At 38.1% G+C, this 24798-nt stretch overlaps 1 protein-coding gene across 3 annotated transcripts in view; it reads left to right on the top strand.

The window, feature by feature from the left end:
• The window catches only part of adam19a (ADAM metallopeptidase domain 19a), a 104345-nt gene that overhangs the window by 60652 nt on the left and 18895 nt on the right, over positions 1–24798 (top strand). For all 3 annotated transcript variants that reach the window (XM_017699645.2, XM_017699644.2, XM_017699643.2), the window contains exons 5-12: positions 530–606; positions 7815–7998; positions 14523–14588; positions 15595–15666; positions 15861–16027; positions 16695–16779; positions 22927–23069; positions 23219–23396. In XM_017699645.2, the coding sequence (XP_017555134.1) occupies positions 530–606; positions 7815–7998; positions 14523–14588; positions 15595–15666; positions 15861–16027; positions 16695–16779; positions 22927–23069; positions 23219–23396 (972 nt within the window). The remainder of the gene's footprint in view (positions 1–529; positions 607–7814; positions 7999–14522; positions 14589–15594; positions 15667–15860; positions 16028–16694; positions 16780–22926; positions 23070–23218; positions 23397–24798) is intronic.

The following is a 24798-nucleotide window of genomic DNA, read 5'->3' as shown; positions in this document are numbered from 1 at the left end:
TTGTGTGTCCGCTGCGCATGAGTGTCCCGCCTTGCTTCCTCTCTGTTCAAATAAATGAGCTAATTTCACGCTCCGATCGTTTGAAGGAGCTCTTTAAATAGCCAAAGACTCACACACAATTTGGATCTGTTTCAGAAAAATTAAGTGGAGCAATTATTTTCCAAATACTAGTAGAAGACTCGGGGGAGTGATTATTATGAGGGCATACCCAAAAGAGGTTAAAGGTCGATAATAGCACACGTTTCTGTTCCAACTGAGACACCGTCGGCTTGTCTGTTGATAAGAACAAGGTAGAAAATCCCGTTTTATTTATAAATATCACCATGAGAGCAGCTATTGATTAGGCTGTTCCACCGGATTATTTTAGTTCCAAATGTCAGCCCAGCTGAACAGCTTCTGTTTTCTGTTTTCAAAAGAACATACTGGATCTAGATGGGTAGCATTGATTTGTAGTCCTGCTGCCCCAACCTCAAGGCCTGGCTCACCAAACTCTCTCCTCATGTCTCTCTCTTTCTCTCTCGCTTTCTAGGAACATTGCTTCTATCATGGGCACGTTAGAGACCACTCTTCCTCCTGGGTTGCTCTGAGCACATGCTCTGGAGTAAGGTATGTCCTGGATTTTTTACTGATTGGTTCCACACGAGGCCACAATGAGTTCAATTCATTTGTGCCTCATGAATTTCTGTGGTTGATGACACAAGCTAGTGGCAAGGAAAATGCATGAACTGCTGTTGTATTGCTGCTTTGTATTGCATTAGTGTCACAATAGTTACATGATTGTTTACGAGTTATGTGTTTGTGTGTGTGTCTGTGTGTGTGTGTGTGTGTGTGTGTGTGTGTGTGTGTGTGTGTGTGTGTGTGTGTGTGTGTGTGTCTGTGTGTGTGTGCCTTGTGCCCAGTCACATGCAGTTTTCTGAAGAAAGCATCTGTTTTCACATACAAACACACACAGTCATGGCTTGTGAGGATGTGGGGTTACAAAAAAAACTCTGGGTAAAATGATTTGAATTTAACATTTCACGTATTGCACTGTAATAAGTCCAGTTGCTCAGTGTTATATAAAGGCTAATGAAAACCGAATTTACCTCTCATTTTTTAATAAAAGAGTTTAAAGTAGTACGTATGGTAAACTTTCAAAACATCCCCTTTGCTTCACAGTCCATATAATCCAGATATAAAAATTAAGCTGCAAAAACAGCATCTAATCATTTGGGATCTATTCATTTCTAAAACAAAGATAAATTAATTAGCTTCCATATACACCATAAATAAACCTGAGATTACTGACTACACAGACAACAGAAATTGGCATATTATTTCTGATTTGTGATAACAATTTTAGTGTCTTAGTTATTCACCAAGCTGAGCTTCTGCTATGGATACAGACTGTTCTGTCTAAGTTATTCATGTGTATCATTTCTGCTGCAGAGCTAGGTGAGCTCTTACAGTAACTGTCTTTTGACATGATGTTAAAGTGAAGTGTTGGCATGTTTTTGAGATGTTGGGTTATGCACGCCTCCATACTGAATCAATTGATATAAATTGGAAATGCAAACATCCCCAAATCAAAGTTATCAATAACAAGATTTGTTGCCATTTTAAAAATTGTATTGTCCATGTTATTGATGATGATGCTTATTAGTTTTTTCCAAGGAGAGATTTGAACATGATTTAATGAACACATTGACATACATGATATGAATAATTGTTATATTAAAGGGCATATATCCTACAGCTTTCTTGGATTTTATTTTTTCTAACCTCTCTTTATCCCTTAATGTTAAACAGACTGTTTTGGTTCTTGTGCCTTTAAGACTGCGAAAAGATAAATTATATCTGCTTGGATTGGCTGTCTTGCATTGTGGCTTATTCAAAAAGCACTTAGAGCTGAAACACACCTTCATAACTTACATAACTTCAGTGTGAACAGAAGAACTGCTGTAGGCTGAATAGGGTGTATGAATGTAAATGAACTGGTTCTCATGAGATCACAGAAACAGTGAATTCAACAGGCTGTTTGCAGTTTAGTATGTAAAAACTTTGACAGTGTTTACATATTACTCCAAACTCCTTTATTTTGTAAGATCAAGGAAACTTAGGTTTTCCATGATAATTGTTAAATAGTTGTTTAATAGGCATTGTATTTATTATATTAGTAAATAAGTATTATATTACTAAATAATATTAGTAAATAAAGCAAATAAATGTTTAAAGCTCAGAAAAAGACACGTTTTATACAGATAATTAAATAATTTAATAAGTGCGCACAATACTGTATATGACCTCAGTTACCAGAAAGAAACGTTTTTGTCTGACATTGTAGATCAACTCTGTTTTCTGTGGACATTTCTCTAAAAAAAAGAATAAATGAGTGAAAATACAAATATCTGTGCTTGTTTCACCCTGCACTAAACTCTAGCTTCATGTGTACCTTTTATGAATGAGTCTTCAGTTGTTTTCCTTATTTCACAAATTGCCCAGGCATTACTGCTGAATGTATGCCCTCCCTGACCTCTGAAACAAGTCTTAGATTAATTTACTATTCCAAAAACATGCTATGTTTATCAGTCATTTGTGATAATTCACAGTAGCACCACACTTCTACAAAGGAAATTTGTCCTTTTTATGCAAATTCTCTGTAGTGACCTTGAACGCTCAGATACTGATAACAAACACAAGAATTAACACACAAGAATTTACACATATTCATCCGTGTTATACATTTCAATGAGCAAGTTTGTTTTTGTTCATGTAAACAAAAAGCTTATGATGACTATAGCTGGCCATTGCCTCACTCTTGAGTTAAAGCAGTTGGCTCCTACCACTATACTAACTTCTAAGCGTGTACTAGTGATATGCATACTAATCCTCATTCAGAGAGTTAAATATATATTTATAGCCATTGAAAAATAAAAGGTCATGGAATATAAAGGAGTCAAAACACAGTCATGCATAACAGCCAGAGGCAACTCTATTGTGTATTGTGAACACACACACTGCTGATGTTCAGTTCCAAATTCTGGGTTTTGGTTGAGCTGAATCACGTTCGAGCCAGCGTTAGAGAAGGGAGTTATTGGCAGCTTCCATATTCAATGATTGAAAAACTGTGTGGGAGAGAAAGAGCTTGGAGAGGTTTGGAATGAAGGCCATAAAGCACCGCTTAAGTCGTGCATATGAAATGAAGTGAGTTCATCCACAGCGACTGAGGAAGCACTCTACATCAGTCATAACTCACCAGACATTCTCTCTGTTCTCTACGATGTTCAGACTATTAAAATGTATTTGATAGTGATATTGAAATGACAGCGTTATTAAGTGCAAACTGCAGGAGGCTGTCTCTAGAGATATTGGCAAAGTTCTTTCAATTAACAGACAGATTGAGTAATAATATTAATTCTAAAGCCTTTGGTAGAACCAAAGTAGTAAAAGTTTTCATTTCATCTTTTGTGGACTTAAAGGGTTCATATCAGGGTTTTTTTTTTTTTAACTTGCTTTTTTTTTTAATAAAAGTTGCATTAAACATTGTTAACATTTTCAAAACGTTTCATATGTGGAAACTAAGGTACAAAAGCAGCCCATCTTGATATAATTGTTTTTATGATTTCATCCTCGTGACCCAGAGGGATAAGAGTTTTAGAAAATGTGTGTGTGATGTCATGAAAACTAATGCATATACATAGAGTTGCCTATTCAGCCTACAGCAGTTTAGCCCTGACCATTTGGGTCGAAATTAGTAAGTATTTTAGCCTGGCCAGCTTAATGAATGAGGCACAGTACAGGGCAGCCAATCAGAACAGAGATCATATACATAAATCACTCTTTAAAGCAGAATTAAAAACAGCCTGTTTTATTTTAAGGGATGAAGTGACAATATGTGTGACAATATGACATTGTTATATTATTATGATGACCAACACAAACACCAAAAGTAGGCCAGAGAGAAAAAAGGACTGGTTTTGTTACTGTGCTTTTATGACTTATGTGTAAGTACTGTTCTGATGCCTGTCCTGTACTATGCCTCAGCAGACCAAGGTGAAACACTCCTTGTAACTATAGCATGAAGGGGCAGAGCTAAACTGCTGTAGGCTGAATAGGAGGACATATGGAGCACCAAGAGAAAATGATTGCCAGAAAATATCTGGTACCTGGCAAATAAAGATTCTGATTCTAAAGGAATTTAAGACAGTCTGTTTTTGCAGCTTTCCATATATATATATATATATATATATATATATATATATATATATATATACACACTGCTCAAAAAAATAAAAGGAACACTTAAACAACACAATATAACTCCAAGTAAATCAAACTTCTGTGAAATCAAACTGTCCACTTAGGAACCAACACTGATTTACAATCAATTTCACAGCTGTTGTGCAAATGGAATAGACAACAGGTGGAAATTATTGGCAATTAGCAAGACACACTCAATAAAGGAGTGGTTCTGCAGGTGGGGACCACAGACCACTTCTCAGTACCTTTCTGCTTTCTGGCTGATGTTTTGGTCAGTTTTGAATGTTGGTGGTGCTTTCACACTCGTGGTAGCATGAGACGGACTCTACAACCCACACAAGTGGCTCAGGTAGTGCAGCTCATCCAGGATGGCACATCAATGCGAGCTATGGCAAGAAAGTTTGCTGTGTCTGTCAGCGTAGTGTCCAGAGGCTGGAGGCGCTACCAGGAGACAGGCCAGTACACCAGGAGACGTGGAGGAGGCCGTAGGACGGCAACAACCCAGCAGCAGGACCGGTACCTCCGCCTTTGTGCAAGGAGGAACAGGAGGAGCACTCCCAGAGCCCTGCAGAATGACCTCCAGCAGGCCATATACGTGTATGTGTCTGTACAAACAGTTAGAAACCGACTCCATGAGGATGGTATGAGGGCCTGACGTCCACAGATGGAGGTTGTGTTCACAGCAACACCTTGCAGGACGCTTGGCATTTGCCAGAGAACACCAGGATTGGCAAATTCGCCACTGAACACATGTGACAGACGTGACAGAGTCTGGAGACGCCATGGAGAGCGATCTGCTGCCTGCAACATCCTTCAGCATGACCGGTTTGGCAGTGGGTCAGTAATGGTGTGGGGTGGCATTTCTTTGGAGGGCCGCACAGCCCTCCATGTGCTCGCCAGAAGTAGCCTGACTGCCATTAGGTACCGAGATGAGATCCTCAGACCCCTTGTATGCTGGTGTGGTTGGCCCTGGGTTCCTCCTAATGCAGGACAATGCTAGACCTCATGTGGCTGGAGTGTGTCAGCAGTTCCTGCAAGATGAAGGCATTGAAGCTATGGACTGGCCCGCCCGTTCCCCAGACCTGAATCCGATTGAGCAGATCTGGGACATCATGTCTCGCTCCATCCACCAACGCCACGTTGTACCACAGACTGTCCAGGAGTTGGCGGATGCTTTAGTCCAGGTCTGGGAGGAGATCCCTCAGGAGACCATGCGCCACTTCATCAGGAGCAGGCCCAGGCATTGTAGGGAGGTCATACAGGCACGTGGAGGCCACACACAATACTAAGCCTCATTTTGACTTGTTTTAAGGACATTACATCAAAGTTGGATCAGCCTGTTGTGTGTTTTTCCACTTTAATTTTGTGTGTGACTCCAAATCCAGGCCTCCATTGGTTAATAAATTTGATTTCCATTGATGGTTTTTGTGTGATTTTGTTGTCAGTACATTCAACTTTGTACAGAACAAAGTATTCAATGAGAATATTTCATTCATTCAGATCTAGGATGTGTTATTTGAGTGTTCCCTTTTTTTGAGCAGTGTATATATATATATATATATATATATATATATATATATATATATATATTATATGTGTGTGTGTGTACACACAAGGATTAGGAAATGAATGGGATTTACTACATTTTAGTACAAAGTGTTATGTACTACATCAAAATCTTTCACTTCACAAAAGCAAGCAAGGAAATGTAGGGGATTTTGTAAAACCTCATACTTATTTTATTGCAGTCTTATTACAATTTCAGTTTCTTTGGAGACATGGCACTGGAGTCAGTGGAGTTGTAAATGTGTATTTCACTGTAGTGCTGAAGAAATAAAGGAGGAATTTGAAAATTTGGCGTTTATGAAAATAAATGATATTTAAAATATAATAAGGGTCATACCAAAGCAGTTAAAAGCAAAGCCAAACTTGCTTGAGGCCTTAGTGACCAGAATCTGTGTCAAGCAATGTTTAACATAATTTGCTCGTGTTTGAGACTTTTCCAGCTGGTTAAGCAAGATGCACTCAGAGTTTTAGGCCTTCAAGCATAAACAGAATTTGTCTTCAGTCAATTAGCAAATAAATACGTTTGGAGAATGTTAATAAGCAGTGAATGTTTTAACTTGTTGCTTAATATTTCAGATCAAATTTAAGATTTCTACAATTGTACTATGTGTGACAACACTTAAAGCATCTCAATCAATACAGAAGATGTGATCAGCATAAGTAACATTGTTGTATGGCACCTTTAAAAAACCTCATTAACTTTCAGTGTTGTTGCTGCTATAGGGGAGCATCTAAGTTATGGTACATGCATGGCTTTCTGAGTGGCTTTTTCACCCACTTTGATTAGAAAACATATAGCTACCATTACAGTAAAGCCCACTCCACTCATGGCCAATTACCAGTCACACTGGGGCCAGATAAAGGACTCAACGTTATTAAAATTCCACTCACTACACTGTGTGTGTGCATGTCTGCATGTACGTGTAGTAATTGGAAGAGAGAGATTGTGTGACAGAAACAGCCTCCGTTAAACATTGAATTGAGTGTCACCAGCAATTACAGAAGAGCCATCTAAACTTCTAGTTACTTTACTTTTAATTGTCATGATTTAGTACTTTTGCCAGAGGGCAAATCCACGATAACCATCTGCTCTTTTAGGAGCCCCCTGCTGATGGCTAATAGAAAAGCAACACTTTTTCTATGTCTGTCGCCCTCAGCGAAGTATGCTATAAAAGTGTGCTGTCTGGCTGTTAGACACCTTTTTGACATGCTATCCCTAGGGTTGTCATTAACGAGTGTATATTATTAATCAGGTAATCTACGCATTATTTTGATGATTAATTCAGTAATCATTGCTAAAAAGTCCAAACCATAAAACTGACTGAAATGAACAATAACAACCTATGGATTTTCTTTTAACTCTTTCCTTTGAGGTCAACTTATAATAATTGTTTAGGTTTATGTACCAAAAACAAGAAGTCACTTTTACATGACCATTTTCCACCTCTCTTTGAGAATTAAACAGGTTGTTTTATTGCTGTGCCTTTATGACTGATGTGGAAAGCATATGGAAATATTCCTGATGACTTCAGTATGAATAGGCAGGGCTAAACTGCTATAGGCTAAATAGGCAGATATATGTAAATGTGTTGATTTTCGTGACATCACAAATGAAGTGAGTTCAAAAAGGGCTTTTTTTGCAGAGTAACTGGTATATTTTGAAATTTTAACATGTTCACACAGTTTATAAAACTGTTTTACTTACAAAAGCAAAATGTGTTTTTTCCCATGATATGGACCCTTTAATTTAAAAAAGAAATGCAGAAATTTCCTGATGCCTGAAACTTTGTTTTACGATACACTTGAGATAGATTTTTGACCTGAAACATATTTTATAAAACATTTCTTGTGGAGGAGTCCATGTAAGGCATTAAATGATGCATTATCATCATGCAGATTACCAACCAAACATTGCTGATTTATTGAGAAAGTGAATTTTAATCTTTGTTTTTTCTAGTTTACTTGAGTAAATGTCCCAATGCCTTAACTGTCTCTTATTCCTTCCTTAGGGGCCTGATTGTGCTGAGCTCCAATGAAACATACTACCTGGAGCCAGAAGGAGAGCAGGAGATTCTCCACCACACTTTCTACCACACGGATGACCTGCCAGTCAAAGGTGGCACATGTGGACATGGCCATCAGACTGGACCTGAAAACATGTTTGGTGGTCTCCTTAAACCTTTGCATCAAAGGGTTAGTTACTCTATCCAGTACCAAAGTTTTATAAATGCTATTATTATTATTAATGTTACTATTGTTTTGTTAGATACAAAACAAACCTTACATAATAACCCTACTCTTCCCTATGGTACATCATTGTAGCTGTACTAATTTCTTCCTGAAAAGTGGACCTGAACACCACTAACGCTCACTTCATTTTTTTGTAGGTTTATCTAGTGAAACCAATTGTGTACAGTGCCCTCATGCAGACAGTTTAAAAACATTGTTAGATCTGAATAATAAAACCACCTATTCGAATAGAAACTGTTGTTTGTTGAAAATGAAATAAAACGTAAATTATCCACTTAAATCCCTAATAGGAGTACACTTCACACTTCAATTGCCTTTTAATGTTACTCTGATGAAAGAAATGAAAAATGTGCTCTTAGATATCTGAATTCTATTATCACTCAGAAACTGCAGAGCGTTCAACAACAAAGGCACCATTGTGCTTCTTTTATACGGTGATAGAAAACACAATAGTACACAGAAATCTCCAGTTACTCATGCAGTTTCTCACATTATTCTATGAGTTAAACAAGACAAAGACAAAATCTATGAATGTATTTCCAGCAGTATGTTAGATAAGAGTTAAATAATGAAGCACCCAACGCACCTATCTCAGCATAATATATCTGTGAGTGTCTTTAGAATCGTAACAATGAGTCATTGTCGTCATCAAACTTGACTTTCTTCGCTTCATGGCTTCAATTGCATGCAATGTAATAAAAGAGGCAATCTCTCACGCACGCGGTTGAGTGACAGTATAGCCGTGCTTTCTGTGCTGCAGTGGTTATGTTCTTATTGAACCAGGACCACTAATGTATAGGAACATTTAGTTCTGCTGAGAAAGGGAGTCGCTTGCTCTGCAATTCACTGCATGCAGTTTTTAGCCATTTTGGGACACATTATACACTGAAAGCTAAACTGAGGGTCTTGGTGTTTTAGAGCCTGCTGAAGCCCAGTTTAACCGTTAAGACTGAAAAAGACCCTGACCAGAGCTAGTGATAGGTGCAAGAGTCAGGGTTCTGGCATCTGCTTTGTGTTTGTCATTTTTTATCCTTGCTTACACAGTAATTTTGTTTCCTTAGGGAAGCAAAAGCTCCTCATGTTTTCTACTCTAAATAAGCAGCACAAGGTCGGCCATAAGCCAATAAACAGAATGGACCCATTCTGCTGTCTTCATTAGTTAAAATTGCTTGGATGTGTCATATTCAATCCAGTCGTTAATACTTGGGTAAAGTCATTTAGGCTCTGTTGAGAACAGCAAATATGACATTCTAATGAAGGCATTTTAAGTTAACGAGCAGTGCTTTGGTCTGTTGTTTTGGCTCACTAGAACCCCAGGAAACCAAACAGCTCATTTCTTCAAGGAGAAAATACACAAGCCTGAAAGTTCACAAAACAGTTTTAAGCTGTGATGTTAATGAGAAGTTCTGAATGGTGTTTGGTTGTGAAAGACGGGTTTCCCTCTAGATCTTTACATACGCAGCAAATCCATTCACATAGTAGATTATTCTTGACTGGATCATGTTTTTTGGCCTGCTGTTGGGGAAGATACATCAAAATCTACTCTCATATTCTGAGATTGAATCAATGACTCACGTATGCAAATCAGACTAATTACTTCTTCTCTTTCACTCATCTTTTACTTGAAAGACATATTTTATAGAACACGCTCCAGCTCACTCAGATTTAAATGACCAGCCTAGGCGGACTTAATGAGGCTTTGAGATGAGTGGACACTTTTCATTACATCTTAGTAAAAACAAGCTCGTCTCCATCGTGCTGTGGGACAGTGCGACAGAATCAGTCTGGCAGATTAGTATAGATGGAGATTCTGGGAAATGACACAGGAACAGCAGTACTGCTGACTCTATCACTGATGGCCTCTCTATAACAATTACCTTTGTTCAGTGGCATATTCCAGGGCCTTTCCTGCATTCACTGCCTTTCTAAACATCCCTTTTTCCTCTTGGCAGTATCTACTTCCTATTAAGTTCAGTTCATTTTGATTGCAGTGAAAGCTCCATTCGAATGGCAGTGCAAACCAGATGTTTATACAGAATAAGCATATTGTCGCTGCCATATCAGAACCTCAATTCGATTTATTTTCATATTCTTATTTCAGTTGAAAATGAAAAGGTGCCTTTTACATTGTGTGAACATTTCATAATGATTGGACTCATATAAATAGTGAAAAATATAAAGAAAAACTCATGGCTTTAGCCAATAGATTTTATTTATAAAAGTTAGTTTTATATACAAAAGTCTTTATTTATAAAATAACCTTTTGAGATATACAGCAATATTTTCTTATTTAAAAAAATGCTTTCTAAGTGACAATAACTTATCCTCTACAGGTAACAAATTTAAATATGTTCTTTTCTATTATGGTTCAATATAAAATGCACCATAACTTTTGTACAGGGCACATTTTATGTTTTATTTTTTTTTACCCAATATGCTAAATTCAGTAAACTGTAACTGTGCATTAGTGTGTTTAAACATATGTTTTTTTTAGAAAGGGTTTGTACTTGTTTTCACTTAGAAAACAAGCAAAACCAATCATTTGACCAGGGGTGTTCAAACTTTTGCATATGTTTGTCCAAAAATATCCAGAAGCCCCTGCTAATTACTGAACTCAGCTACTTTAAGGTGCACCTATTACTAACACAAGTGTTCAGTTGTGCATACAGACAGTTTGTATGATCACCACAGAAAAGCATTTCCAATAGAATGGGATGCTCTGGAGCAGCCGCACATGAACCACGCATGAATCCTTTTGATTCCATAAAGAAATGTTGGGCGATCAGGTGTCTTCAAGTGTCTAAACACAGAGGGTCTGGTGTAAATTTATATGTAGAGTTATGTAGGCTTGTGCCTGGTGACAGTGATGGTGAAAACTCATTTCAGCCCGTTTAAAAACCTGTTGTTCATTTATTGATTGATTTTATTCAAACCATAACACACCATACTGAGATATCCGCAGATAAACATAATACATTTTTTGTGAAAATATTTTTACTAAGCATTTTTAGGACAAAAAAACAGACAATCCAACAAAGACATACGCAAAGACGCACAGTTAATTAAAATAAATTTAATTACACAAGATCCTGTCCTAAACTTTTTTGATAGAGTCAATTGCTACAAACCAAGCACAGTATCAGCTTTTGATTGATTCAGTCTGTGAGTGGCGTTCTCCGGTGCCATGACAACCATAAAATAGAGCGCGAATGTAGATCTTAAGTGCATGCTCTGTTCTGTACGAAATTTTGAAATTGCTTTCTTCTCTGCTGTCAGAGAAGCCATTACTATTTTCCTCTGACTGGATTTCAAGTTAAGTACTGAAATATCTCGAAGCTGAAACAAAGCTGGATATAAGGCCAGGTCTGCTTGTAGAACAAGGTGAACAAGGAAACTGTCATTTCTCAAAGATGCTTCACTGGAGGGCACTGTCAGAAAATATGAATAAATGTTCAGAAAGAGTCTGAAGAGCATTTAGAGCAGTTTATCAGTGGAAAGTTTCATTTGGAATACCTGGTAATTAATTATATCAAATCTGTATGTAAATTTATAGTGTATCACCTGAAACATAGTTGAACTTTTAAACACATTTATCATCCCTCACATACATTGACAGATTAGTATAATAATGACTACTAATAATAGGTTTCATGTGTATAGCACATTTCACAATCCCAAGGTTGCTATATATAACAAAGAACACAAAAAAGGAAGAAAGGTAAACCTAAGAATTAAAGGAGAGAAAGAAATGCTCATGAAATTTTTTTTAGATCAGATTTAAAAAGTAAAGAATAAAGAACACTCACAGAGGGATTGAGAAAAAGAGTTATGTAGGTTATGCAGGGCTTTTAAAGCGAGAAGTAGAATTTTAAACTTTATCCGGGACAGACGCGGTAGCCAGTGTAGCTGAAAGAGGATGGGGGTGGTGTGAGCTGAGCACTTAGTATGGGTGAGAACTCTAGCTGGAGAGTTTTGAATATACTGTAGATGTATAGACTTGTATATGTAGATGTATAGACTTTACAGGAGGACCAATGAAGAGGGAGTTACAGTAATCAATGAGACCTAACGAAGGAATGAACCAACATTTGTGCATCATTGTCAGTCAGAAATGAGCGAAGATGAGCAATGTATGTGTAGAAGCCCAGCTGTTGAGCTGCAGTGGTTGAACACACAAAGTGTGTTCAGCAGGCTGTTAAATCAAATCAAATCAAATTTATTTGTCTGATGTTGTCACAAAGCAGCTTTACAGAATTCCAGAAAAGACAAAGTTTTAACAAGAATGTAAAAAAACCCCAGGTGAGCAAGCCAAGGGTGACGGTTTCAAGGAAAAACTCCCTCAGAGCTGAGGAAGAAATCTTGGGAGGAACCAAGGCTCACAAGGGGGGACCCATCGTCCACCGGTCAAACTACCTACGAATGATTATACTACTAATATTAATAGCAGTAGTATTAGTAGAAGTAATAGATAGATAATAGTAGTAGTAATACCAAATGCCTTGATCTAATGGGGATTGTTACCTACCAAAAGCTAAACTGAACAAGTGAGTTTTCAGCTTAGATTTAAAGATTGAGACTGTGTCTGAGTCCCGAACATTTTCATTCCAGAGTTTGGGGGCTTTATAGGAAAAGGCTCTTCCCCCAGCTGCAGCCTTATGAATTCTATTAATAAGGCAGCACTCTGTGATTTAAGTAGTCGTGATGGCTCATAATAGGAAATAAGGTCTTGCAGGTACTCAGGAGCGAGCCCATGTAGGGCTTTATATGTCAATAAAAGAATTTTATAATCAATACAGAATTTAACAGGCAGCCAATGAAGTGATGATAGCACTGGACTGATATTATCAAACTTTCTAGTTTTAATGAGGACCCTGGCTGTGGCATTTTGAACTAGTTGAAGTTTGCTTAGATTCCTGCTCGCACATCCTGACAGTAGTGCATTACAATAGTCTAGCCTGGAAGTAATAATGCATGTAGTAGTGTTTCTGCATCACGCAGGGACAGGGCATTTCTTGTATTGGCAATGTTGCGAAGATGTAGAAAAGCTGTCCTAGTGATGCTGCCAATGTATTGACCAAATGATAAATCTGAATCAATTATGATGCCAAGATTTTTTGCTGCTGAGCCAGGTGTAACTGGAAAGTCAGCGAGATTTAAAATTAAATCTGGTAGTTTATTTTTTGCCAATTTTGGACCCAGAAGGAGAACCTCTGTTTTGTTACTGTTTAGTAGGAGGAAAATACGTAACATCCAGCATTTCACAACTTTTACAGTCCTCTATTTTTAATCTGTATTTGTAATGAGGCTTGGCTATATATACAGTTGCATATCGTCTGCATGACAGTGAAAGTTAATGCCATGGTTACTTATAACTGTACCCAATGGTAACATGTATAGTGTAAATAATAATGGTCCTAAAATAGAGCCTTGCGGAATTCCAAGTCTTTTGAATAGTTGGAAGATAAATTGTTTACACTGATGAACTGATAACATTCTGTTAAGTAAGATTTGAACCACGGTAGGGCTGTCCCTGTGATTCCAACCATGTTTTCTAACCTTTCTTGGAGAATATTGTGGTCTATTGTATCGAAATCTGCGCTGGGGTCAAGTAGCACTAACAGGGATACGTAGCCTTGATCAGAGGCAAGAAGAAGATCATTAGTTATCTTAACTAGAGCTGTCTCAGTGCTGAGGTTTGATAACTGCTAGTTCAAAAGCTTTGGGTACATAGCCCAGGCTAAGGGACGAGTTTACTATAGTTAAAAGAGGGTTTATAATGACTGGTAATACTTCTTTGAGTAATTTTGAGGGAATTGCATCGAGTGTGCAGGTTTGTGCAATTTGCAGAGGAGAATATGCATATGATTAGATATTTTCCCCCATTGTTCAGGTCTGGTGATAGTAGTAATGGTAGGAGTAGCAGGAGCAGTGGTAATAGTGGTAGTAGTAGTATCTCTGTAGGTATATCTGCAGTTGTTTCTTGGCAACATCATCAGTAATCAGAGCTAATTATAGTTATAGTAATAGTAACAATTTGTTGCTTAATGAAGGAGAGACTGATGTTTTATGTTTATCATTTTACCTATTTTCTGATATGTTTCAAAAGTTAAAATATCCAATCCAGTTTAAAGGGCTACTTTGAAATATTACTTTCTCATTACTGCTTATGCTGTACCTTATACTAGTCATGTCCATCTATTAACCCCTTACAATGCCAGACTTATTACATACTAAGGCTTATTCAATAGCTCCAGGGACTTCACTGCAAACTGATGAAAGTATTTATAGATTATAGAAGAGTGTAATAAAACGTCAGGCCTGCCGGCAGGCCCTGGCCATGTGAGGGGTTAAAGCATTTCATGCGCCTTCCATTATGAGCATAATATTGAAACATATTATGCTTGTAAAAAAGAAGTGAAAGTGTATACTGATCTGGACACTTACCCTTAAGTCTGTTTACTTTACAGGTGAAACGAAATGCCTGGGGCACGACCAAGTACATGGAGCTTTATATAGTAGCTGACAACGCACTGGTAAGCCCATGATCCTTTTGCACCCCCAGCTTCGTTAATTACAGCTTATACAGTGGAGGAAATGATATGCAATGTTCACACCCATAACTCAGCAACAGCTAATCTGAGTCTTAGAATAGAGGGAGAGGAAAAGCAGACTTGGGCTTTGAATGTGATATTAGGAAAGGTTTAAGAAGGATTGCCTTCTTTATATACAGTAACCGAGCCAATAATATTTTAGTAGTGTTTGACTTTCTCTCTTTAGCTCTCTTCTCTGTATGCTCAGCAGTTAAGATACTGATAGTGTCAGTAATGAAAAGAGAGCTACCAAGCAGTTTAATTACTGTCACCAAGTCTCAGTTAAATAGCTAATTTCCATCCTTAAACCTGAAACCTATAACATTCAGTCAGCTGTTTATTAGTCCATTTATTATGCAAACATTTTATCAATCGTCAGTGCATCTCTTTAGGCTAATGCTGGAATCTAATTTTAAACCTGATTAAATTTGTCTTTATGTTGGCCCTTATAAGCTGGTACACTTTGTGTGTGTATATGTGTGTGTGTATGTGTATATATATATATATATATATATATATATATATATATATATATATATATATATATAGTAACTTTATGCAGTCTTTTTGAAATCATCTGCACCTTTCATCATCATTCTGGACACCTCATATTACAGATGTCCAATCATTATTTTCAATTATATTAATATGCACAGGACTGATATATAAGAAGTTTCTTCATATGCCACCATAGTAGTTCTATATTTTCAATAATGATTCCAGAAGTTTGAATAGTTGTTTATTTGTCCTTGGGTTGCAACAGGTTTCAATGTCTGTTGAAGGGTACATAGTTTTTGTATCTTGTATTTTGTTTTGTGTTTTTAAAAGTGCATTTTATACATATCTAAATATTTGTGCATGCTTAATAAATTAGTATTTTAATTTAATGTATAAATTTAGAGTGGGCATCAAACAGTGTTTGTCTCATTGTGTCTTTCTGTTTTATTAGTACAAAAAGCAGAACAAGGACTTTGAAAAAACTAAACGAAGAATCATGGAAATCGCCAATTACGTTGATAAGGTATGTGTGAGCAACAATTTATTCACTGCTTTCTTACTGTTTTGTTGCTGACTCAGTGAGTGGAACATTTAAAATTCGGAAATAAGTCTGTTACTCTGCGTGGATGGATTCATTTCACTCTCAGCTACAGCGATAATAATCCGTAACTCATGTCACTTTTAACAACATAGTTAAAAGTATTTTCAATTGGTCAGTTCTACAGAGCTCTCAATATCCGAGTCCCTCTGATTGGTCTGGAGGTGTGGACAGAACGGGATCAGTGCATCATCAATGAGGAACCCAACGCCACTCTGTGGTCTTTCCTTCAGTGGAGGCAGAAGCTCAAGTCCCGGAAGAAACACGACAACGCACAGCTTCTCACGTTAGTCTGCAAACGAGTGAATAAATTGATAAATCATAAACTGCAATTGTGTTATCAGATAATATATATTTATATATTTTTATATATTCATTTTTTGTCATGTGCCTTTGATCTCTACTTTTGAAATATGAATTCTGGATATTGTCGATGCTATACACCTCTTCCAATCATCTGATAATCTTTTTCATCTCCATCACTCTGAATACTCTGGATAATATACAATTTTGCATACAGCTGTAACATTTCTTAATATCATTTACAGCGTTCTAGTGTCCTATTAATTATTTGCAACATGTGAATTTAGAGCCATTTTATTCAATGTTCATTTTATTTATATTGAAATCATCCATTCCAAAATTTTGAATGGTAGTGTATGTTGTCCTGTAAGCACACTTAGACATCCAACTGCAATCTTATTAGCTTGTTTGTGATGTTTCATTGACCAGTAATTGCAAAAGTATATTTACACTAATTCACCACCACCCTCAAAAACATAGCTTTAAAAACAGATTCCACCCCCTTGCTTTATCGGTGATCGATAACTGCTCGTTTCTTTTTGTGCACTCACATCAGAAGCTTCATATGACTCCACTATCATTGTATATCTGCCACATGGCATGATCACACTCTCATGTTTATTGATATGTTTTTCTTTTCTTCCTGCCAGCGGGGTGATATTCAAGGGCACCACCATCGGCATGGCGCCCCTGGAGGGCATGTGCAGTCTTGAGAACTCGGGCGGCATCAACGTGGTAAGACAGCACATGGACATCCTTTTGGACTTTACTGTTATGTGGTTATAATCATTGTGCATGTGTGCAAGTGTCTGTGTATGTGTATGCGTGTGATTCTGGTGTACAAGGGGGTCTGATTAAGAGATCAATATCTCTCACACAGCTGATTAGGCTCTAATGGGCTCTATTAGCTTGCTCAGTAGCAGAGAAGAGGCTTTGTGGAATACTAATAGGAAGTGATGGATGCTAGTTTTGCACTAAAAGTGCACAGATTCATAGCATTTATATTTCATACCCAATAAAGCAAATATGTAATGTAGAATGTAAGTGCACTGTATGCTGTACATAGGAAACATGTTATGATGTATGATTAACCCCTTAAACCCTACATACTTCATGATTCAGTTAGCTTCAAAGTAGTTATTGTGTAATTACTTTAACAGTAAATAACCGAATAAGCATAGGGTTCAAGAGTTTCTCTGTGACAATGATTTCTGAACTGCACTTGCTCTAGATTAAATATCCCAGGTACAATCTCATTTTCAAGACTTTGTAGTGAGGTGCCAACCTCGTAATGGCAGGGGAAGTGTAATACCGCTGCTGTATTTCATTTTTGATCTCATAAAGACAAACGGAGATGGTGTTGATGCTGCTGTTCACAAAATCAATGCTACATGCTCATCATCACTGGGTTATCAGATTGTGTCCCCTACAGTGAAGAGAGAGACACAGAGAAAGACAATGTCACACAGAGATAAAAGAAAGTGCATTTTGCTTTTGTGCTGGCTTGGTATGAAATGTGCTTCCTGCAGGACTAAAGCAAATCCCAGCCTTTTCTAAGACTTCTTATTGAAAAACGTGTCTACAGTTTACCTGCTAAGCAATAAAAGCTCAGAAGTGTGCCATTGCACTGCATTATTTCCACCTTTTTAACTCCAAGAGCAAACATGCTGTTATTGTTTCATTTGCTGCCCAGAATCATTTGTATAGTGAAGAGGCAAATGCATGCTCTGTTTCCTCTCACACTCAGAAAGATTGTTCGGCACAGGCATTTAATAAAAGAACAATGCAGAATATTACTGACTTGTTAAATGTAAATTCTGAATTAATTGTATAATTGAATTAGGGCTGTCAAACAGTCAAAGAGTCCATATCCTGTATTTGTCTTCTGTTTAATTTTTTCCCTTGAGATCCATTTATTTGTGTGATTTTATGTACCAAAATTGGTCATAGTTAATTTTTACATGACAATTTTCCAACCTCTCGTTATTCCTTAGAATTAAACCGGCTGTTTTTGTTTCAGTACCTTAAAGACTAATATAAGATGAGCAGTTTCTGTTCTAATTGGCTGGTCCTGTGTTGTGCCTTATTCAAAAAGTACTTAGAGCTGCTACACCCCTTACAGCTACAACATGAATGGGCAGAGCTAAACTGCTGTAGGCAGAATAGATTGATAGATGTAAATGTGCTGGTTTTCATGACATCACTGAAAGAGGGAGTTTAAAAATGGCTGTTATTGCTGCATGGTTTCCATGCTTGGACTGTGGTATTTAGCATGATATGAAATCTTTTGAATGATTACATCTCTTCGAACTCCATAGTTTTAAAAAAGCGAGGGAAAATTTGTGTTCCGTTATATGAGCCCTTTAGCATTATCACATGCCTCTTTGTAGTTAACCATGATTAGAACCTGAACCTGAAAATCATGTGATTCCCCATAGAGTCAGTGCAGTTTGTCGTTTTCATCATGCCCAGTGTTCCTCTGCGACTGTAGCATGCTCACTCTCATTCTGCTATGTTACATCTTGTTTCAAGGAAAACTGTTTTTTCACTTCGTTGTTGCTTTTAATTTGCTGTTTATTGATTTATCCATAATTCTTTCTTGAGCCCTGTCCAATGTAGTCTGCTGAATTACTGATATTGCCAACATCAGCGGTGGGTTTTGCTTGTAAATGAAACTTCAGACTGGATGTACTTTGTTGTTCATTGCATGGTAGTAATTGACCATAACTTTGTTTTTATCAAGAGAGACAAGCTGGCTGCAATGGAAGCTGCCATTTCAAAGCTGCATTAGAACTAGATGGCTACAATCGTAGTCCTAGCAACAGCATATGAGTGGAAGGGTTTCAAAGTGGAACTACAAATGGTTTGAAGGGTAATGCTAGGAAATTGTAGAACCCCAATTCCAATGAAGTTGGGACATTGTGTAAAACATAAATAATCAGAGAATACGATGATTTGCAAATCCTTTTCAACCTATATTCCATTGAATACACTACAATGGCAAGATATTTAATGTTCAAACTGATAAACTTTATAGTTTTTTGCAAATATTCACTCATTTTGAATTTGATGCCTGCAACACGTTCCAAAGAAGTTGGGACAGGGGCATGTTTACCACTGTGTTACATCACCTTTCCTTTTAACAACACTCAATAAGCGTTTGGGAACTGAGGACACTAATTGTTGAAGCTTTGTAGGTGGAATTCTTTCCCATTCTTGCTTGATATACAACTTCAGTTGCTCGACAGTCCGGGGTCTCCGTTGATGTATTTTGCGCTTCATAATGTGGCACACATTTTCAACGGGAGACAGGTCTGGACTGCAGGCAGGCAAGTCTAGTACCTGCACTCTTTTACTATGAAGCCACGCTGTTGTAACACGTGCAGAATGTGGCTTGGCACTGTCTTGCTGAAATAAGCAGGACGTCCCTGAAAAAGACGTTGCTTGGATGGCAGCACATGTTGCTCCAAAACCTGTATGTACCTTTCAGCATTAATGGTGCCTTCACAGATGTGCAAGTTATCCATGCCATGGGCGCTAACACACCCCAAGACCATCAGAGATGCTGGCTTTTGAACTTGGCGCTGATACCAATCCGGACAGTCCTTTTCCTCTTTGGCCTGGAGGACACGATGTCCATGATTTCCAAAAACAATTTGAAATGTGGACTCGTCAGACCACAGGACACTGTTCCACTTTGCGTCAGTCCATCTCAGATGAGCTCGGGCCCAGAGGAGCCGGCGGTGTTTCTGGGTGTTGTTTATATATGGTTTTCACTTTGCATGGCAGAGTTTTAACTTGCACTTGTAGATGGAGCGACGAACTGTGTTCACTGACAGTGGTTTTCTGAAGTGTTCCTGAGCCCATGTGGTAATATCCCTTACAGAATGATGTCGGTTTTTAATGCAGTGCTGTCTGAGGGATCGAAGGTCACGGGCATTCAGTGTAGGTTTTCTGCCTTGCTGCTTACTTGCAGAGATTTCTCCAGATTCTCTGAATCTTTAGATTAGATTATGAACTGTAGATGATGAAATCCCTAAATTCCTTGCAATTGCACGTTGAGAAACATTGTTCTTAAACTGTTGGAATATTTGCTCACGCAGTTGTTCACAGTGGTGAACTTCACCCCATCCTTGCTTGTGAACGACTGAGCCTTTCATGGATGCTCCCTTTATACCCAATCATGACACCCACCTGTTTCCAATTAACCTGTTCACCTGTGGAATGTTCCAAACAGGTGTTTTTTGAGCATTCCTCAACTTTCCCAGTCTTTTGTTGCCCCTGTCCTAACTTCTTTGGAATGTGTCACAGGCATCAAATTCAAAGTGAGTGAATATTTGCAAGTTTATCAGTTTGAACATTAAATATCTTGTCCTTGTAGGGTATTCAATTGAATATAGGTTGAAAAGGATTTGCAAATCATTGCATTCTGTTTTTATTTATGTTTTACACCACACCCCAACTTCATTGGCCATTGGGTTGTATTAATAACACTTAATAATAACACACAAAAATTTAGTGGCATTTATAATTTATTACATTTACACATTATTAACATGTTGACTTTCACATCACTAACTAAATACCATTCTGTAAATTACTGGGACTGTGCTAGTTTCACTGTCCATACTTTTTGTGGTATGGTTATTTTTATGATATAGGAGGTACATCAGAAAGTTTTTCTCTAAGGAAGAAAAAAATAAAAAATAAAATGCTTCCAGTGAAAGATGACCAAGGCTAGACGGGAATGCAGCCTGAACACCTTCAGAATCCTAAGTGGCTTGTCTAACTCTAATGGCCTCTAATAGCATAGGGATATGTTGTAATCTCTGTAAACTTAATCACCATTAACAGCATATTCCAAGTGGCCACTTGCCCCATAGCAACTGTCCATTACCAACAGCTGCAAATAGCAAATGATTGATGTGGAATTGTCTAATCGCCAAGTGGAGGTTTTGTGCCAGCTACAAAACTGACTCATATGTACAATGAACATGCTAGACCACGTATAAGCACAGGTGCCCCTCCACAAAACTAGACTTGGAACGATGCTGGAACTTTCCTAACACAAGCCAGTTCAAATCATGACAGAACTCTGCCAGAGCATTAGTTTTAGGAATCATTTAAGTGGCCTGTAACTTGTCACGAGGCAGCCTGTAGTTTACGAGGACCACACCGTGCTGTTTGTTTTATGGTCCAGGTCCTGAAAAAGTCATCCCAACACGGGCAGTCCCTTAGAAAATAAAACACCCTGTTCCTACTAGAACCCTCAGTTTCTGCTGGATTGAGGTCAACTTGCTGTACATTCTTTCTGTACATTTGCCCTAGAATCATATTTTTGTCATCATATAGTCAACTCTTATATATAGCTACACTACAGACCAAAAATATGTAAACAACAGAAATTTTTGAACTTTTTAAACCTGACTTTAGTCCACCCACTAGTTAAGTGTTCCACAAATGAAGCTGCCAAGTAGGGCTGCAACAACGAATCGATAAAATCGATAATAATCGATTATTAAAAGTGTTGGCAACGAATTTGATTATCGATTCGTTGTGTCGCACGATTTATGTTTCACTCGCCTTGTCATATTAGTCACCTGCGGCGCTTCGTCAACGCAAAAAAAAAAGAGCGAGTTGAACATAGCGAGGCGGAGCCGGAGCGGAGGCGGATTCTTTAAAATAAGTTTAACATTAAGTTAACATTTATCATATCTTTAACATATAAATAAATTCTACAAAGGAAACATGACCGACGCAGAGAAAAGGGAGATGGATGTGCAGCAGCATGGCAGTTGCAGTAGCACCTCCACCGATACTCCAGGTGCTGAATCAGGACCTCGTGCCACCCTATTGGATTCTCTCCTTGGTTCTGATGGTGAAGACGAGGACAGAGCAAGCGAAGGGGACGATGTTCAAAACCAAGTGAGAAATGAAGTCCTCACATACTTTGGAGAAAGAAACATTGCCAAGGAACAAAATGCACTGCAGTGGTGGAAAGCTAACAGAGATAGATATCCTATATTGGCTAGGCTAGCCAAGTCCTATTTATGCATTCCTGGTACTTCAACACCGTCTGAGCGTCTGTTCTCTGCAGCAGGTAATATAGTTTCTAAAAAGAGAGCCAGCCTTAGCCAGGAGCATGTTGCCATGCTAACATTTTTGCATTGCAATGCAAAGTTCCTAAAGAAAGGGAGTGAGTGAGTTTGTATCAGTGAGTTAGTTTGTATTTAGTGTTTGCATCAGAGATGCACTTATTTTTCTTTGTTTAATTTATTTTATTATAATTTATTAATAAATGTTATTTGATTTAATCTATTATTTAATTATTGTAAGCATTTATTTGTTCTGTTATTCAATGTTCTATTTCTGAATAAAGACATGGAAATGACCACCACCCTCCGATTCATCGATTAATCGAAAAACGAATCGCCCGATTCATCGATTATTGAAATAATCGTTACTTGCAGCCCTACTGCCAAGCTGGAAGGGTGAGGACTAGCATGTGCTTTCTCTGAGAAACATGATGCCAGGCACCTCATCTTTTTGAACTGCTGTTAATGCTATGTCAACATGAGAATGCTAACTGCCAGTTCTGTAACATCAACTAACAGACCCACACCTTGGCTAGCATTGCACTGAGCGAGTGAGGGAAAGGGAGGATCATCCTACCCACCCAGAGAGAGTGAGGCCTGTTATGCTTTCTTGAACTCCAGGACATGAATAGCTGTGGCATCTCAGGGTTACATTTGTGTTACAGCCTTTGGTCTGTAGTGTACACTTAACGCAAAAGTGTACATAATGTGGAAATAATGTACACAATTAAAGTTTTTAAATTCACTTTGTCACTTTATTCCAGTGCATATTCTGTAATTCCTACAGGACCATTCAGAACTGCCCATTGGGGCAGCTGCCACCATGGCCCATGAGATTGGCCATAACTTTGGCATGAGTCATGACCATGAGGGCTGCTGTGTGGAGGCCACAGCAGAGCAGGGAGGTTGTGTGATGGCAGCAGCTACAGGGTAAGCACCATCATAGTCCTCTGTGCTGGGTAAACTCTACTGTTTCCACATGTGAAAGCTGTAATGGTCTGCTGCACTCTGCCAGAGTTCGCTCTATCTATATTCGCCTTTTATCTTGTGCTTATCATGCCATTTCACATGCCCGACAGGCATCCGTTCCCTAAGGTATTCAGCCGCTGTAGCAAGAAGGACCTGGACAACTACTTTCAAAAAGGAGGGGGAATGTGCCTGTTCAACATGCCGAACATGAAGGACCTGGTTGGGGGAAAGAGATGTGGGAACGGCTTTGTAGAGGATGGAGAGGAATGTGACTGCGGAGAGCCAGAGGTAACACACACACACTCTACACATGTCTGACTCAAACAAACTTACCTGCTTTTGATTAATCATGAATTAAACTAATGCAGAGCCAAAAGTGTCAATTTCTGTCTTTTAATATATTCTTATCCTTTGAATTCTGGAGTCCATCTTTTGTGTAGTCATACAAAACATGTTGGCTCACAGAAAGCCCTGTATGCTGAAACATTTTATTATGCCAAACATGGCCATGCACACAACAAAGCTACTCTGGAGCCAGATTTTAATGGGTTAAAGAGGACATTGCTAACAAAACATTAGGTAAGATAGAGACATGGACTCCCTGTCATGTATTAAATAAAAAAAATTGTATTACTCATAGCAAACACTTTTAATCAACAAAACAATGATTATAAACAAACAATAATCAATGATTCTGTGTGAATCTAATTGTAACGCTTATTTATTTGAGTATAATTATTTATGACTAATATTTAGGATTTGTTGTTTTCGTAATCACTGGGGGGGAAAGTGGTAAATCAAATGTTCTTTAATGCAGTTACACAAACTATAGAAAATAGGATGCATAACAATGAATGACAGAAATGTGGTGTGGAGAGAAAAATCTCACCTTCCTGCAAAGCTCAAATTGGCAGGCTGTCAGTGCTCATATCATGGGTGGATGGGTTGCCATCTGGTGTAGGTAGACTTTAGTTGAGACTCCAAATCCTAATTATACATTAACACCTGGACTCTTATTAGGAATCTTATTCTGCACTATCAATATCTACTGAGCATTATGCTGAAAGAGTTGTTGTTCATTGTGTACAGCAGCTCTTCCCAGTACTTGTCCTGGTGGAACTACCCCTGCACTTCAAATTTTAGTGTCTCCCTACTCTAACACAGTTGAGTCATAGCATTAGCAAATTTTCAAGCCCATCTTGAGTTGAATTAGGTGTGTTTGATCATAGAAACCACAAAACAAAGCGGTACAGTCAGGTCTTTGTGATTGGAGTTAGAAAACACTGCTTTAACATGCCCTTTTAAAGTCATGAAAGGTCTATCAGCTAATGCATTGAGTGAGGTTTAGGGCTGGGCAGTATGCTTTAAAAATCGCCACCTTTTTCAGCGTTTTGGAAAATAAAGAGTTTGTATCTCAATATTAATGCATTCTCTCTGAAATCACTTTAAAGAGTGTTTAGTTTTTTGTAATGGTAGACAATCATAAAGCATTTATATTAGTTCCATGCAATCTACAAGGAATACTGTTTGAACTAGTTAATTCATGTTTATGAGATTTTCCCATCTCTCAGTAAATTAGGACTTGTAGTAAGCACTTCTGTACGGACCTGGTAGGCAAATATAAGGGCCGCGGTCTTTCTTATAACAGTGGTTTTCCTGCCTGAAGAGGGACCTGAACACCAGTGAGTAA

The sequence above is a fragment of the Pygocentrus nattereri genome, chromosome 2 (genome assembly GCF_015220715.1).
Source record: "Pygocentrus nattereri isolate fPygNat1 chromosome 2, fPygNat1.pri, whole genome shotgun sequence".
Classification (NCBI taxonomy): Eukaryota; Metazoa; Chordata; class Actinopteri; order Characiformes; family Serrasalmidae; genus Pygocentrus; species Pygocentrus nattereri.
Note: the sequence above shows the minus strand (reverse complement) of the source record. Positions and strands in the feature narration are given on the sequence as shown.